The sequence below is a fragment of the Eschrichtius robustus genome, chromosome 3, assembly GCF_028021215.1.
Source record: "Eschrichtius robustus isolate mEscRob2 chromosome 3, mEscRob2.pri, whole genome shotgun sequence".
Taxonomy (NCBI): domain Eukaryota; kingdom Metazoa; phylum Chordata; class Mammalia; order Artiodactyla; family Eschrichtiidae; genus Eschrichtius; species Eschrichtius robustus.
In genome coordinates, this window is record NC_090826.1 from 74025012 (window position 1) to 74040709 (window position 15698).

The window sequence follows — 15698 nt, forward strand, 5'->3', positions numbered from 1 at the left end:
GTGCTAAATGAAAGAAGCCAGTCTTAAATAGGTGAATCCATTTAAAAAATGTATGAATCCATTTTGGGAAAGGCAAAACTATTACTGTAAAAGCTTTATTTGAATAGCAGGGGTCATGGTCATATCATTTGCCCTCCACATGGAACAAATACATTATTTACATATAAAATATGCTTCCATGTTTTTCTTTTCTTTAACCTTCAAACTCTAAAGTACATAGTTCTACTTGGCCCCAAGATGATTGTAAACATAAATGTGGACAATGAAATTGCATGGCTATAAGGTGACCATGTGAATGAAAACATTCTCATAGCAGAATCTCAGACTCCGGACAGTGTGTCCAAGAACCATTTCCACCTCCTACCATCCTTTTATCCCTACTTCCCCACCCTTTGAAAAAATCTTTACTTGTGGTAATCATTATTGTCAGTACAAAGGAGCCTTGATTTAGGAGGCAGAAGACATAGGTGACTTTGCACAAGTCACTTAATAACTTAATATTTATGTTTGTTTTCTCATCTTGAAATAAGGATAATAATACCTGTCCTGCTTACTTCATTTGTAAAGATCTGATGAATCAATGGAAACCATTTTATGTGTTATAAAATGCTTTGTAAATGTAAGGTATCATTACTATTATTAAACATAAGAAATAAACCAATATTTTGTGATATGGCAATCAAAGGAGGTTCAACTCTGAAAATTATTATAATTTCTAAAATTAATGCAGAATGAAAAATAAGGACTTGATAACTTCAAAGTTGATTACTCTCTAGTTTTATTACCATACACTATTTAAACTATTAATAGGATATAAGATATGTTATTACAGCAAATTTTTGGGTACATGGCTAGATATCTTAGTACAAATTCAAGTTCTGAAAATACCATCAGGAAGGATAGCAAGCAATATACTTCTTAACATTAATTTGAATTATGAAAGAATTCAGTTTTAGTTAAAGCTGTAGTTGTTTCTTTCTAGCAGTAGATGCCAGTAGAGTTCTTTTTAATAAAAATCAAATTGCCTAAGTACTTCGATAGCAACAGTTTCCTGGTCACAATACCGTATATAGAAATATTGCTCTAAGGACTAAAGATTCTACTTTCTCTAAGGACTTTGTAACAGATAAAAAACAGTTTTATTGAAGAAAAATGCATAAATTTTAAATGTAGTGTTTTCTAGTTCTTCATCTAGTGAAGATTACTTTCTTCTTCTTGATACAGTAATTTTGTTATAAAGCTTATACATTGCTTTAAATAAATTAATCTTCGTGTTCTAATTAGAAATCTGGAATATCTATATGAAACTCAAGCAACATTGGATATAAGTCTGGCTAGACCTGTGTTAAAAACGAATATTGTGGGGCTGAAATGTTAGAATTAGCTTGTACTTTTGGCAAGGGAATGCCATGAGTGTAGTATTTTGGGGAGGTTAATATGTCAGAGAAGAGTGATTGAAAGGAGTGACTGGAAGCAGAGAAAACAAGTTATTTTAGAAATCCACATTTTCACTAATAAAAATGAAACTCAAAGAATGAGTAAAATTTAGTAACTGACTGAACGTAGAGAAAAAGAAGTTAAGTGACATTACTTCTATTGCTGTTGTCTCTATATATGAACAACTAGGTGGTCGTTGGATAATTTACAAATATGATCCTATCATAAATAAAATTAAAATATTTTCAAGGGTTTGATTCTACTTAGACCTTTAATTTATTAAAACTGAATACTTCAACATATATTTATTGAGTATATAACTAGCACATGCATTTCATTTATGAATTCAAGTAATTCACAATTTGAGACATAAATTTATAAATAGCAAATTTTAACATAAAATTATAAGATCATTGGAAACAGCGGAGAGAGCAGTGTATTTTTCTAGGAAGTATGTGGGAAACTTCAGTGAAGATGTGACATTTTTGGTGAGCCTTGAGGATGAATAGAATTTATCCCAAGAGAGCAAGTCAAAGAATTCAGGAATTTTATGCACTTATACCCATACAGAGACAGTTCATCCTCTGTAGATGTTTATTGAAGACTGCAGACACCTGTTCAGGGTCTGTTTTGTATAAAGTCGGATGTTAATAAAGAAATTATTATTATATACACACATATTTATCAGAAAGCTACAATTTAAGAAGTTTGGTGTTGTAGATACTGTTGCCTGTTTGTTTAGATTGATCTAATTTTATTACACAAAATAAAATGTACACAAATGAGCTGTTATTTGGCAAAATTCATTAGTCAGTGTTTCCTCTGTGTGTGTTGTGTCCTAATTTGATTACATTATTATTCCTATTTATTCTATTTGTCATTATTGTTTCTATTTATTCTGTTTGTTAAGCAGTAGGCACGAAATCTTAAGACTTTTTTTAGATAGATTTTTAAAAATATCCTTCCTTCCTTCTTTCCCTCCTTCCTTCTTCCCTCCCTCCCTTCCTTCCTTCTTCCCTTTATTTAAAGCTTCCAAAGAGAAAAACCACACAAATTTCTCATCCTTTAATAAGTGTTAGAAGGCAAGTACTCAGAATCATTGTTAAATGTCACAGGTTACTTTTTTCATGCAAATGGACAGTTTACTTTTAACTAAAGGAGCTGTTTCCAAGTGAGACCCCTAAATCAGGGATCAGGTAAGCAGTAGTCCTCAGTGTTAAGTTTAAAAATTAACATGTCTCAGTCAACTAGAAGGATTTTTTTTCCTCTCAATTGAAATTTCTTGCTATGGCTGATTTTATATAATTTTAAATCTTATATATTTTTTTCAAATTTTAGAATGTTTGAACATGTACTGCTGATATGCACTTGTCAGCAGATTATGTTTGGTAAGCAATACTGACACTCTAAGTTTTTATAGTTTTTGTATATATTAGACTTAAGTCAGTGAGTTAGCAACATTGAGTTTTTTTAAGTGCTAGTTCAGATTTTTTTCGTTAAAATTTATGTGTTAAAATTTGTTTTGCAAGTGTTTTGTGATATCTAGTCCATACCAGCTTTCAGTGAAAAGTTAACAATTTATAAGGATTCATAAAATCTATACTAATCTGTATTAGCTGATTTCCTGGATAAAACACAACCTTTTTAACATATTATATTTGGAGAGTGGTTTGGTCTTCAGTTGTTTGTACAGGGCTGTAATACACGTTTAACTAGTTTTCCTTTAAAAAAATTTTTTTTTCAGCCTACTATCCATATGTAAAGCTTTATATTTAATGTTCTCATTAACCTGTATATTAATATTAAAACACTCTTAAACATAGCCTTTTAGGATGATATTGCAAGTCTTTAAAATCTTCATCTCTAGTTGAGATGAACAGTTCTGCTAAGAAAGGCTCAGTAATGTGCTGTTTTATATTAACAGGAAACAGAACAGCAGTAGTGGTTTGAATACCCTGCAAACAGGAAGTTTGATACATGCATAGCTCTTGGCTTCTGTGTAAGAAGTTGTTGAGCTCCTTCTGGAAATATTTTCAGTTACTTTAAATTAAGTGTAAATACACATGAATGGCAGCTTACAGAGAACTACCCTGTAATCAGTATACAGGTACAACTGCTCTTCAGAAATTGGAAGGTTTTGCTAGCCGATTATTTCATAGACACTCCAAAGGTACTGCACATGATCAGAAAACAACTCTGGAAAATGACAGCCTTCATTTCTCTGAACATACTGCCTTATGGGACAGATCAAGTAAGTTTTTTTTTTTTTTTTTTTTTATGATACATTGTAACTAGAAACTAAAATGCTAATTGGAGTTTTAGAATCAAGCACAGAACTGTGGAGGGGGGTGCCTTTTTATGATTTGCCCAAGGATATTTTGCAAGGTGAAGTTGAAAAAAAATTACAAAAACTTGATTATAAGTTGAGCTGAATCACATAGCTCATGGTTTTGTTTTAAATGCGATTAGTTAAGTTGAATATCAGTGGGAAAATTTTCTACAAAATTCTTACATCATTTCTTGTGTATTTAAAAAAATTTTTTTGTTGTTGTTCTTAAGTGAAATGCCTACATTTAAGGAAAATAATCATTTTATTTTAAAAAATATCTTGGATTTATAAGCCTTAAAATTCAAAAGGGGCAAAAGACTCTTGCATTTATAATTAAATTTTTGTTATTTTTGCCATATTTTATTTTTAAATGCATGTGTGAAGTTACTTGAGTTTAACAAGCAGGATTTATAATATGAAAGCATAGTATGATTATTCTATGTGAAATCTTATATTTATAACATTATAAATATCAGAAGCTTTCATATGAGGTGGGGGGGGGGAACTTGTTTATGCATGCATCACATTCTTTCCAGGCATGTTAAAATGTTTGGACTTACTGCTTTGCTGAAATGGTGATACGTAATGATTTTTTGTGACATGCACTTTTTAAAGGCTACATTTCACATATAAACAATACCAGTGCCTTCATTCCACATCTCACCTTGGACCCTCCCCACGTTATTTTTGTTATTCTGATTAAAGGAACAATAGAATTACTCTTGGTACTTTTTAGTGTGTTTGATCACCAAATAGCACTGTTTTGCCTCTTTCTGTTTACATACTCCATAGCAGTTAAGGAAGAAAACTCAGCTAAAAGAAAAGCAACAAAAAACCAAGAATGGCTTACAAAATTGACTCTTTTATTTATATAGTACCTTCATAGTTCCGCAGAAGTTTATTTGAATTTTTTTTTTATTGCATCAGAATTTTTTACCTTCCTCAAGCTATTTTAGGGAGAAAGTAAAGAACATATATTTATACAAATTATTTTTCACTTTATAGGTTTTGATTATTTATAATTAATCCTTACTATATAGCAAGTTGATATGAGGAATCTCAAATATCTTCAAGGTAATGAACTGTTGAGTATTGAAATAATAGTACATTATTAAAGTTTACCATGCAACAAAAGTTTGTTATTCATTTTACTTGCCCTATTCTGTTAAATTGCAGTCTCCTAAGGCCTTTTGGAAATCATTTTTATGCATTTCAAGGACCTTTTAATTAAACATTCAATGAGGATCCAGGACAGTACTGAATTAGTACACTAATCCCTGTTTCTACAAATAGTGGGTGTTTAGTAAATGTATCTCGAATGAATATCATGGGCTTTTAATATTTAAAAGTTATGTTTGAATTATACTCTCACCATTTTTAAATGCGTGTGGCTTGTAACATTTTCTGAGACATTTTAAAATCTAGCAGTTGAAGATAATATCATGAGCTATGATTTCTTTTGGAAAAAACAGACTGATAAAATGCTGTTAACATTTTTCTTTATGGTGATGTCACAAAATAAAATAAATAGAATCATAGTGCACAGTGAAATTAGGTGCAAACCTTGTAGCTGTTCGAATAATAGGTATGATATAAGAAATGCTTAAAGAGTAACTGAATGTTCATTAATCAAGCATTCTTTCACTTTCTCTTTCATATCCTCAAATATAGAAATAGACACAATAATTTTATATATGTAGTGATGAGAATGGTAAGCATGGAGTTCTAGTTTCTTATTATGGAATGTGTTGATATAGAGGAGAAAATATGGATACAACAGAAACAGAGGAATCCTTTTGTTTCAAAATTCCAAGGTTTATTTTCATGATGAAAACACAGATTTTTATTCATTTATAGTGTGAGTTATGGAAAGAGTTTTGACAGTATGAAGTTTTCGTACAAACCACATTCTTCAAAGCTAATTAAAGCAGTTTACTTGCATGACTTGTTTGACAAGGAAAAGGAATGTAATATCTCCTGATGATAAGCTCTCTGAGTATGCTTGTTCCAAAAGTGTGATTTAAGAAATCAGCTAAGCACAGAAACTACATGTAATTTTATAAAAATTAGGTTTGTGAACTATTGAGTAAAGATTAATTACCAATCTAGGCATGTATGAAATGTAAGAATTTTAATCCAAGTTTCTTTATTCTCCAGTTAAATATAGGAAGAAATACAAAATAAAGTCCACTCAGTGGTTTCCAGGTGCCTTAAATGTTTTATCTTTTACTACTAAATTAAGTAACAGGAATTCCTGTTTGATAACATAAATATTTAACAGCTGATTCCATGCACATATAAGTACTTGAAGTTCACAACAAAAACATGAAGGAATTCTTTTTATTCTGGCTCAGAATGAAAGGGAGTATTGACATTCATTGAGTTCTCTTTCTAGCAAATTTATTTAGGTTAGCTTTTAAATCTTTCTTTGATCATAAATGGTGTGTTAAGTTATATAATGCTGAACTTAATGGAAGTTTTGCACATTTTAAATCTTGGACTTTATACATTTAATGTCTAATTACAATATTTTAAGGACTGAATAGACAAATACCATCAAATGCTTTACCTGTTCTCCTTTCCCATGAATTGACAGGCTATTTCTGTGGCAGATACAAATCCATATTAGTGAAGCTTAGATTGAAATACTATATTGAACAAATGAACAATTTTGAATATGGATTTTTTTAGGTAGAATCAGAGCTAAAGTGGTTGTAATAAACCACTTTATCTAGTTAGTTTTACCTTTCCAAAGCTCATACAGTCTTTAAGCCAGTACACTCCCATGCTTATTTCTTAGTCCACTAAACCTGTATCATTGTAACTTCTAAGCTAAAAGACTGCCTACATTATCTTTTTTTAAAAAAAATTTATTGGCGTATAGTTGATTTACAATGTTGTGTTAGTTTCAGGTGTACAGCAAAGTGAATGAGTTATACATATACATATATCCACTCTAAGAATCAATATTGTGAAAATGACTATACTACCCAAAGCAATCTGCAGATTCAATGCAATCCTTATCAAATTACCAATGGCATTTTTCACAGAATTAGAACAAAAAATTTTGCAATTTGAATGGAAACACAAAAGACCACGAATAGCCAAAGCAATCTTAAGAAAGAAAAACAGAGCTGGAGGAATCAGCCTCCCTGACTTCAGACTATACTACAAAGTTACAGTCATCAAAACAGTATGGTACTGGCACAAAAACAGAAATATAGATCAGTGGAACAAGATAGAAAGTGCAGAGATAAACCCACGCACCTATGGTCACCTAATCTATGACAAAGGAGTCAAAAGTATACAATGGAGAGCCTAAAGAATTTTAACTAGCATAATACAGGAAAAGTTAACTTGCTTATTCTACAGGGAAATGTATTTAGCTACTATACATCTTCTGTTGGAGCTGGACACTTAGTTAGAATTAGCACTTTTCTTCAGGACCTTTTTTTTAATTGAAGGGTAGTTGATTTACAATATTTTTGTGTTAATTTCAGGTGTACAGCATAGTGATTCAGTATTTTTGCAGATTCTATTCCATTATAAGCTTATTTCAAGATAATGGATATAATTCCCTGTGCTATACTTTAAATCCTTGTTGCTTATCTACTTTATATATAGTAGTCTGTATTGGGTTGGCCAAAAAGTTCGTTTGGGTTTTTCCATAAGCTCTTACAGAAAAACCAGAACGAACTTTTTGGCCAACCCAATATATGTTAATCCCATATTCCTGATTTGTCCCCCACCCCTTCCCTCTACCCTTTGGTAACCACCAGTTTGTTTTCTATGTCTATGAGTCTGTTTCCATTTCTGTCTGAGTCAGATTTGTCTTTCTCTAAGCATAATATTCTCTAGGTCCGTCCATGTTGCTGCAAATCGCAGTATTTCATCCTTTTTTATGGCTGAGTATTATTTTATTGTATATATATATATATACCACATCTTCTTAACCCAGTTGTCTGCTGATGGACATTTGGGTTGCTTCCATGTCTTGGTTATTGTAAATAGTGCTGCTATGAATGTTGGGGTGCATGTATCTTTTCGAATTATTGTTTTCATTTTTTCTGGATATATACCCAGGAGTGGAATTGCTGGATCATATGGTAGTTCTATTTTTAGTTTTTAGAGGAACTTCTATACTGTTCTCCATAGTGGCTGCACCAAATTACATTCCCATCAACAGTTTATGAGACTTCCCTTTTCTCCACATCCTCTCCAACATTTGTTATTTGTAGATTTTTTGATGATAGCCATTCTGTCTGGTATGAGTTGATATCTCATTGTGGTTTTGATTTGCATTTCTCTTAATAATTAGTGATGAGAGCTAATACTTTTGGTCACTGTGTGAACATGGCAATGAATAGTCAGACAATGGAATCCCTTTATAACAACAGTGGTTATTTATGATGTTTCTTCTACCTGGAATTTCCCGTTCCTACTACTGCCAATGGTGAGATTTGCTCATACTTTAAGACTCTGCTCACATATTATCTTTGTAACAAAATCACCAAAGCATTCTTCTGTTCCTCTGTTCTTTATCCTTTTTAGAATTCATGATCTCTTCCTGTGTTCTCATATCATACTCACTTCTATTACGTTTTATTTTATAGTATTAAAATTATATTACATTAGTACTCAAGTTACCTCTCTCCCCTGTTTGACTTTGAACTCCTTGAAGGCATAGAATTTGTCAATTTATTTTGGTATTGCCAGCATAGTTCTCAATACATGTTGAGTTGTTTGTTAGATTAACATTAAATATCACTACAGTCTTACACTAACAAGCTTTCTCTCAATTTGTTCTATTATGATCTTTGCAATTTACTTTAAAGGCCTGTGGCCATTAACCAAAAACAGTGAAATGCTGATCTGACCCTGGTAAATAAATATCACATTTCAGAGGCACTGAACTTTTCAGTGTTACCTGTACATTTTTATCATGATTGTTTATAAGAATCTGAGTAATCAGCAGCCTTTATAGTAAAACTAAGAAACCGGGATATTAAATGATTTGAAATTAGAAAATGTTTCCATGGAGTGTTTAACAATGCCAAGTACTATATCAAGTGTAATAATGAGAAACTTGTGCTTGCTTGTGTTTTACAAGAATAGCCATACTACATGGTTAGAGAAGGAAGATTGAGTATATACTCTTGATAGTGTCTTGATCAATTGTGGTCCCAGTCTAGTAGCATTAGCATCATCTGGGAGCCTGTTAAAAAGGAAGACTTTCAGGCTCCATCTAGACCTACTGAGTCAGAATCTGCATTTTAACAAGATTACCCAGCTGATTCATATGCACATTAAAGTTTGAGAAGCCCTTTTTCCCTAATATTTTAATCTGATTACCAAATACTATGTCTTCATTGGAGAAAATTTGCAAACCATAGAAAAGAACAAACAAAAAAGTAAAAATCACACATAATCCCACCAAAAGATAATCACTATTAACCTTGTTCTATATATAGTCTATTTTGTGCATAGATAATGCAAATTTCCACTGGCCCTTTACTTTGGATCTCTCCGTACAGTGTTTCATAACTTTTTTCCTTATTGTAAAGATTTGTTCTACAGTATCTTTTAAGATGGCTGTTTTGTATTAAGGATGCACCACATCTTAAGGATGCACCACAATTTATTTAAACAGTCACTAGCCATCTAGACTGTTCTTAATTTTTTGCTATCGTATAAAAAAACCACTGTGATAAACATTGTTGTAGCTAAATCTTTGTGCATATCATTATTTTTATATTTTATAGGACAAATGTAGAGAACTGTTATAACCATTTTAAGCTTTTGTATTAAATAAATTGCATCCCAGATATACATGTAATATATTCTCTTGGAGTTAAATTGGTTTCAGTATTCAGAGAAGACATGTTTAAATTCCCTAGTATAATTTTCTGGCACAAAAAGCATGCTTTACTTTCTTCTTATTAGTGTTTATCAAAAATTTTCCACTTTTCAAAATTGGTCAATTATTAGTAGCAAATGGTCTGAGAGACATGTTTTAGTTGTTGAATAGAGCATTATCTTTGGTAATCAACATACCATAATCTGCTTGGGTTGGAGATTCAGTCATATTATAAAGTATATCCTCTAAATCTGATTCTGCAATATAGCGGTGACTCATACCACTTCACTCCCACGTTTCCTGGGTGGAATATTGTCATATACACTATCACATGAAACACTTATTTACTATCTGTCAGGCATTGTTCTAAGCACATTGCATATATTAGTTTATGTAATCCTTTAAAAAACCCAATAAGATGGATACTATTATTATTCACATCTTTCAGATAAAGAGACTAAAACACATTGATGTAAAGTAATTTCCTCAAGGTAACATAACTAATAGATAAAATTTGAACCCAGGCAGTCTGGCTCCAAAGCCAACACTCTTAATCACCATTCTGTGAAATCTTTCTATATGTTTGTAAGAAAAACCAGTCTTTGGGTCCTATAGCAATGATTTCTGTCTGAGGTCTTCTGTTAGTTTCAGAGACCTAGTTCATATTATGAGGACCCAGAAGACTAACAGGCTGGTCAGAGAACTTTGAAAATAAAATGTCATCCAAAAAGAGCTAGTAATTTGAAACTGGAAGGATGATGCATTTTCTGAGGGAGTGAGTATTACTTGCAACTCCTAAAACAATGGCTGCTTTTAGCTCTGGGGTCTGGTTATGGTTGTATAACAAGTGTAGCCCACTTGGGATACATATTAGGTCTCGTCTTTGAAATATTCGAATTAATCACTGTACTCATCTGCTCAAATTAGCAGGACTTCTAAATGGCAATTTTCTTGGGATCTTCTTCCAGTCCCCTTCAAGTATTGCTAAACTTCTGGGAGTTTACTCATTCCAGAGAAGCTAATCTTCTTTCCAAACGTTGGATGAAGAAAGAGATGGGTATTTTGATTAGTATAGAGGCTAGTAATCTCATTTTCAGCTGCTATTGATTTTGCCAGTGCTACATAGTTTCACGGTTTAAACTGGTCCCAAAGAATTTGACGTATCCTTGCTCTTGATGCGATGCCGCTGATACTTGTGGAGACCGGATTCTTAATGGGAGGATGTCTCCTTGTGGAGACACTGATTCTTTTCTTCTTTTTTTTTTTTTTTTTTTTTGAGACACTGATTCTTTTTTTGTCATATTTTATTTAAATTTTATTATTTATTATTTTACAACAATCATTAAGAAATCCTTGTTACCCCTTCATTAAAAAAATTTTTTTTAATTTTTTTTTTAACATCTTTATTGGAGTATAATTGCTTTACAATGTTGTGTTAGTTTCTGCTTTATAACAAAGTGAATCATCTATACATATACATATATGTATAAATATGTATTAATTTTTATTGGAGTATAGTTGATGAGACACTGATTCTTAATGGGAGGATGATCCACCCTTTCCAGTGTTATACTCATTCAAAGCTTATATCACAGATTTAGTTTCCTTAATTTATACTTATATGCTTAGTCATCGTGGCTTCATGCCAGGTTGAATGTGAGAAGGTGCTTTTGACTCATCCCCACACTGTACCAAAATTGGCCTTCCTTTCTTGAACATCTTTCCAGGGATAGCAAACTGGTTGTCTGTGACCCAGATGTAAATCACAGATATGTTTTATTTAGTCCTCATGATATTTTAAAATAATTGAATGTGATACCATTATTTTATATGTAAATAAAAAATATTGATTTTAAAACAAGATCTTTCATATTAATATCTGGACTTTCATATTCTTTTTTTATAATTTTAATATTCTTAATTTTTATTTTTTTGGTTTTGTTGGGTCTGCATTGCTGTGCACAAGCTTTCTCTAGTTGCGGCGAGCAGGGGCTACTCTTCAGTGTGGTGCATGGGCTTCTCACTGCAGTGGCTTCTCTTGTGGAGCACGGGCTCTAGGCGTGCAGGCTTCAGTAGTTGCAGCATGCGGGCTTCAGTAGTTGCGGCACGGGCTCTAGGGCATGTGGGCTCAGTAGTTGTGGTGCACAGGCTTAGCTGCTCCATGGCATCTGTGATCTTCCCAGAGCAGGGATCGAACCCATGTCCCCTGCATTGGCAGGCGGATTCTTAACCACTGCACCACCAGGGAAGTCCCTGGACTTTCATATTCTTGAACCATTTGAAAAACTGATTTCAGTGGCCTCTTATTCCCATATGAGAACAAATGGGAATTTGCACTGAATAACTATTCTCTTTAGTCAGGATTTATACTGTCTCATTTGCTCTAGCCTTCACACTTCACTACTTCTGTTGTTTTACCTGCCTGTCCTCGGTAGGTACTTGAATTTGACCTACAGAGCCCCTAATATGAGCCTAAATCACCAGATTCTCCTTTATTCTTTGATAAAGCTTATTTAGTGTGCCTTCTTACTCATGGGCCACAGATACTATCACTAAAATCGATAAGAAGTTCTCGTAATTCTGAACCTTACAAAGAATGGGGTCTAGGTTTTGATCCCTCCTTTTCAAATTCCTGTTTTATTTTTAATGCAGATCTACTTACCTCCGTCCCGTTTGTTAGCTCTCTTTACCATAGGGTATTGAGAGGAACAACCTTTACCAAGCTCCAAAGGGTTTTGTTAGATCATTCCCCCAAGGTAATAGATGCCTATCAGCCTTAAATTTACATAATTAAGTTGTCCGCTGAAGTGATTCTTCCCACAGCAAAGAAGATCTGCCTCAGATTGACTCTACTTATGTAGAGAAGCACTTGACAACTTTTTTAAAAAGAGAAATATAATTTACATGCCATAAGACTCACTCATAAGTGTACAATTCAGTGTTTATTAATAAACATATAGAGTTGTGCAGCCATCACTACAATTCAGTTTTAGAACATTTTCATCACCCCCAACAGTTCTTTTGTTCTCTTTTGCAATCAGTCCCCACCTCAGACAAACTCAGATCTGTTTTCTATCCCTACAGGTTTCCTTTTCTGGATATTTGATAAAAATGGAATCATACAATATATATAATCTATTGTTGCTGGCTTCTTGAACTTACAATAATGTTTTTGAGGTTCATCCATGTTATAGAACATATCAATAGTTGGCTCTATTTTATTGCTGAATTGTACTGTATTGTGTGGATGTAACATTTTTGTTTATCCATTCAGCAACTGATGAACATTAGGATTGTTTCCAGTTTTTGGTTTATTTGGATAATGTTGCTCTATCTATCTGCATGCAAGACTGGGTGGACATATGCTTTCATTTCTCTTGAGTTGATGTCTAGGGGTAGAATAACTGGGTCATATGGTAAGTTTATGTTTATCTTTTTAAGAAATTTCCAAATTGTTTCCTAAGTAGCTTAATATTTTATATTCCCATCAACAATGTAGGAGGGTTACAGTTTCTTCACATTCTTGTTAGTACTTGGTATCATCAGTCTTTTTGATTTTAGCCATTCTTGTGTGTGTGAATTGGTATTTAATTGTGGTTTCAGTTTGTATTTCCCTAATGATTCATGATGTTGAGCATATTTTCATGTTCTTATAAACCATTCATGTATCTACCCTGGAAAAATGTATTTTCAAATCTGTTGCCCACTTTCAAAACTGAGAGTTTTTTTCTTATTATTGTCAAGTCTTAAAAGTTCTTTATATATTTTGAACACAAGTTCTTTACCAAATAAATAATTTGCAAATATTTTCTCCCCATTGGTGGCTTGTATTATCTTCTTAAATGATATCCTTGAAGAGCAAAAGTTTGTAATTTTAATGAAGTCCAGTTTATCATTTTTTCCCTTGATGGATTGTATTTTTGGTGCCAAATCTTAAGAAATCTTTATCAAACCCAAGGTAATGGAGATTTTTATTCTATGCTTTTATATAGAAATTAATTTTTTGTGTTGTTTTGTGTGAGCTATGGAGTGGAGTTCTTTTTTTTAACTCATATAAATATCCAATTTTTACTGCACCGTTTGTTGAAAAGACCTTTCTTTCTCCATTAATCATCTTGGCACCTTTTGTCAAAAATCAATTGACCATAATTGTAGGAGTTCACTTCTGAATTCTCAGTTTTGTCCCAGTGATCAATGTATGTCTATCCTATGCCAATACCACATTGTCTTGGTTATTGTAACTTTTTAAAAAGTTTTGAAATCAAGTAGTGTAGGTCCTCAAACTTTGTTCTTTCCAAAATTGTTTTGGCTATTCTGGGTCCTTTACATTTCCATATAAATTTTAATCAGCCTGTCAGTTTCTAAAGAAAAGCCCACTGGGATTTTCATAGAGATTTCGTTGAATCTATAGATTAATTTGTGGAGACTCTTCTCTTAACAATATTGAGTCTTGAAGTCCATGAAAATGAAATAGCTTTCCATTTATTTCGATGTTCTTTAATTTCTCTGCAATGTTTCCTGTTTTTTTTTTTTTTTATAGTGAGCAAGTCTTGTTAAAATGGATTCCTAAGTATTTTTTTTTTCTGTTAATACCATTGTGAATGGAGCTGTTCTTTTAATTTCATTTTTGGATTGCTTGTTCCTAGTATTTAAAATGTTATTGATTTATATATATATTATATCCTATGATGTTGATAAACTTACTTATTAGTTCTCATGGTTTCTTTATAGATTCCTTAGAATTTTATACGTATAGAATCATGTCATCTGCAAAAAAGACAGGTTTATTTCTTATCAATTTATATGCCTTTAATATCTTTTTAAATATCTTTTTTCTTACCTCATTGCACTGGCTAGAACCTTTCATACAAAGTTGTGAAGAAGTGGTGAGTGTAGATATCCTTGCCTTATTCTCATTCTTAGGAAAAGCATTCCATCTTTCACCATTATATATAATGTAAGCTATAGGGTCCCCCTCTCCACCTCACCCCCAAACTCACCCTTTATCAGCTTGAGGAAGTTCCCTTCCAGTCCCAGTTTGTTGAGAGGTTTTATCACAGGTATTGGATTTTGTAGAATGCTTCTGCTACATATATTGAGATGTTTATGTAGTTTTGTCTTTTATTCTATTAATATGGTGTATTCCATTAATTAATTTTCAATGTTGAACCAACCTTGCCTTCCTGGGATAAATCCTACATGGTCCTGGTGTATAATCCTTTTAATATACTGCTGAATTAGGTTTGCTAATATTTTGATAAAGATTTTTGCATTGGAATGGATATTGATCTGTAATTTTCTTTTGATCTTTGTCAGTTTTGTCATCAGGGCTCATAGAATAAGTTGGGAAGTATTACATCCTTCTTTATATTCTAGAAAAGTTTGTGTCAGATTGGTATTATATCTTTTAATGTTTCATAGAGTTCCCCAGTGAAGCCATGTGGACCTGAGCTTCTCTTTGTGGGAAAAATTTTAATTACTGACTTAATATTTTTGTTTGTTTATAAGTCTTTTCAGATTTTTTATTTCTTCTTGAGTTAGTTTTGGTAATTTGTGTCTTTCTATGAACTTGTCCATTTCATTTAAGTTATATCATTTATGTAAAGTTGTTCATAGTATTCTCTTTTAATCCTTTTAATTTCTCTAGCATCAGTGGTTATGCCATCTTTTCATTCCTAATTTTGGTAATTAGTGTCTTCTCTGTTTTATTTTGTCTTGTTTTGTTTTGTCTTAATTTTGGTCAGTCTAGCTAAAGGTTTATCAGTAAGACTTTTGGTCTCTTCATTTTCTCTATTGTTTTTATGTTCCATTTCATTGAATTCTGCTGTGATCTTTTTGGCTTTGGTTTAATTTGCTCTTCTTTCTAAGTTTCTTAAGGTGGAAACTTAAATTATTGATTTGAGACCTTTCTTTTTTTCTAATACATGTGTTTAAAGTTGTGAATTTCCCTCTAAGCTATGCTTTATCTATATCCCATAAATGTTGTTTTCTTGTGGGGGTTTTTCCATTCAGTTCAAAATATTTTCTGATTTCCTTTGGGATTTCTTTGTGATCTAAATCCAGATATTGGGATTT

The 15698-nt window shown here is 32.3% G+C and overlaps 1 protein-coding gene across 4 annotated transcripts in view; it reads left to right on the forward strand.

The window, feature by feature from the left end:
• Positions 1–15698, forward strand: part of PRKACB (protein kinase cAMP-activated catalytic subunit beta) — a 147965-nt gene that overhangs the window by 59905 nt on the left and 72362 nt on the right. Inside the window, exon 2 of one of the 4 annotated variants that reach the window (XM_068540186.1) lies at positions 3538–3688. The exons of 1 other annotated variant lie outside the window; for it this stretch is intronic. In XM_068540186.1, the coding sequence (XP_068396287.1) occupies position 3688 (1 nt within the window). In that variant the 5' untranslated portion in view covers positions 3538–3687. Of the gene's footprint in view, positions 1–3504; positions 3689–4771; positions 4841–15698 lie in introns of those variants that run through there. 2 more of the 4 variants (XM_068540183.1, XM_068540185.1) reach the window with 2 other exon arrangements.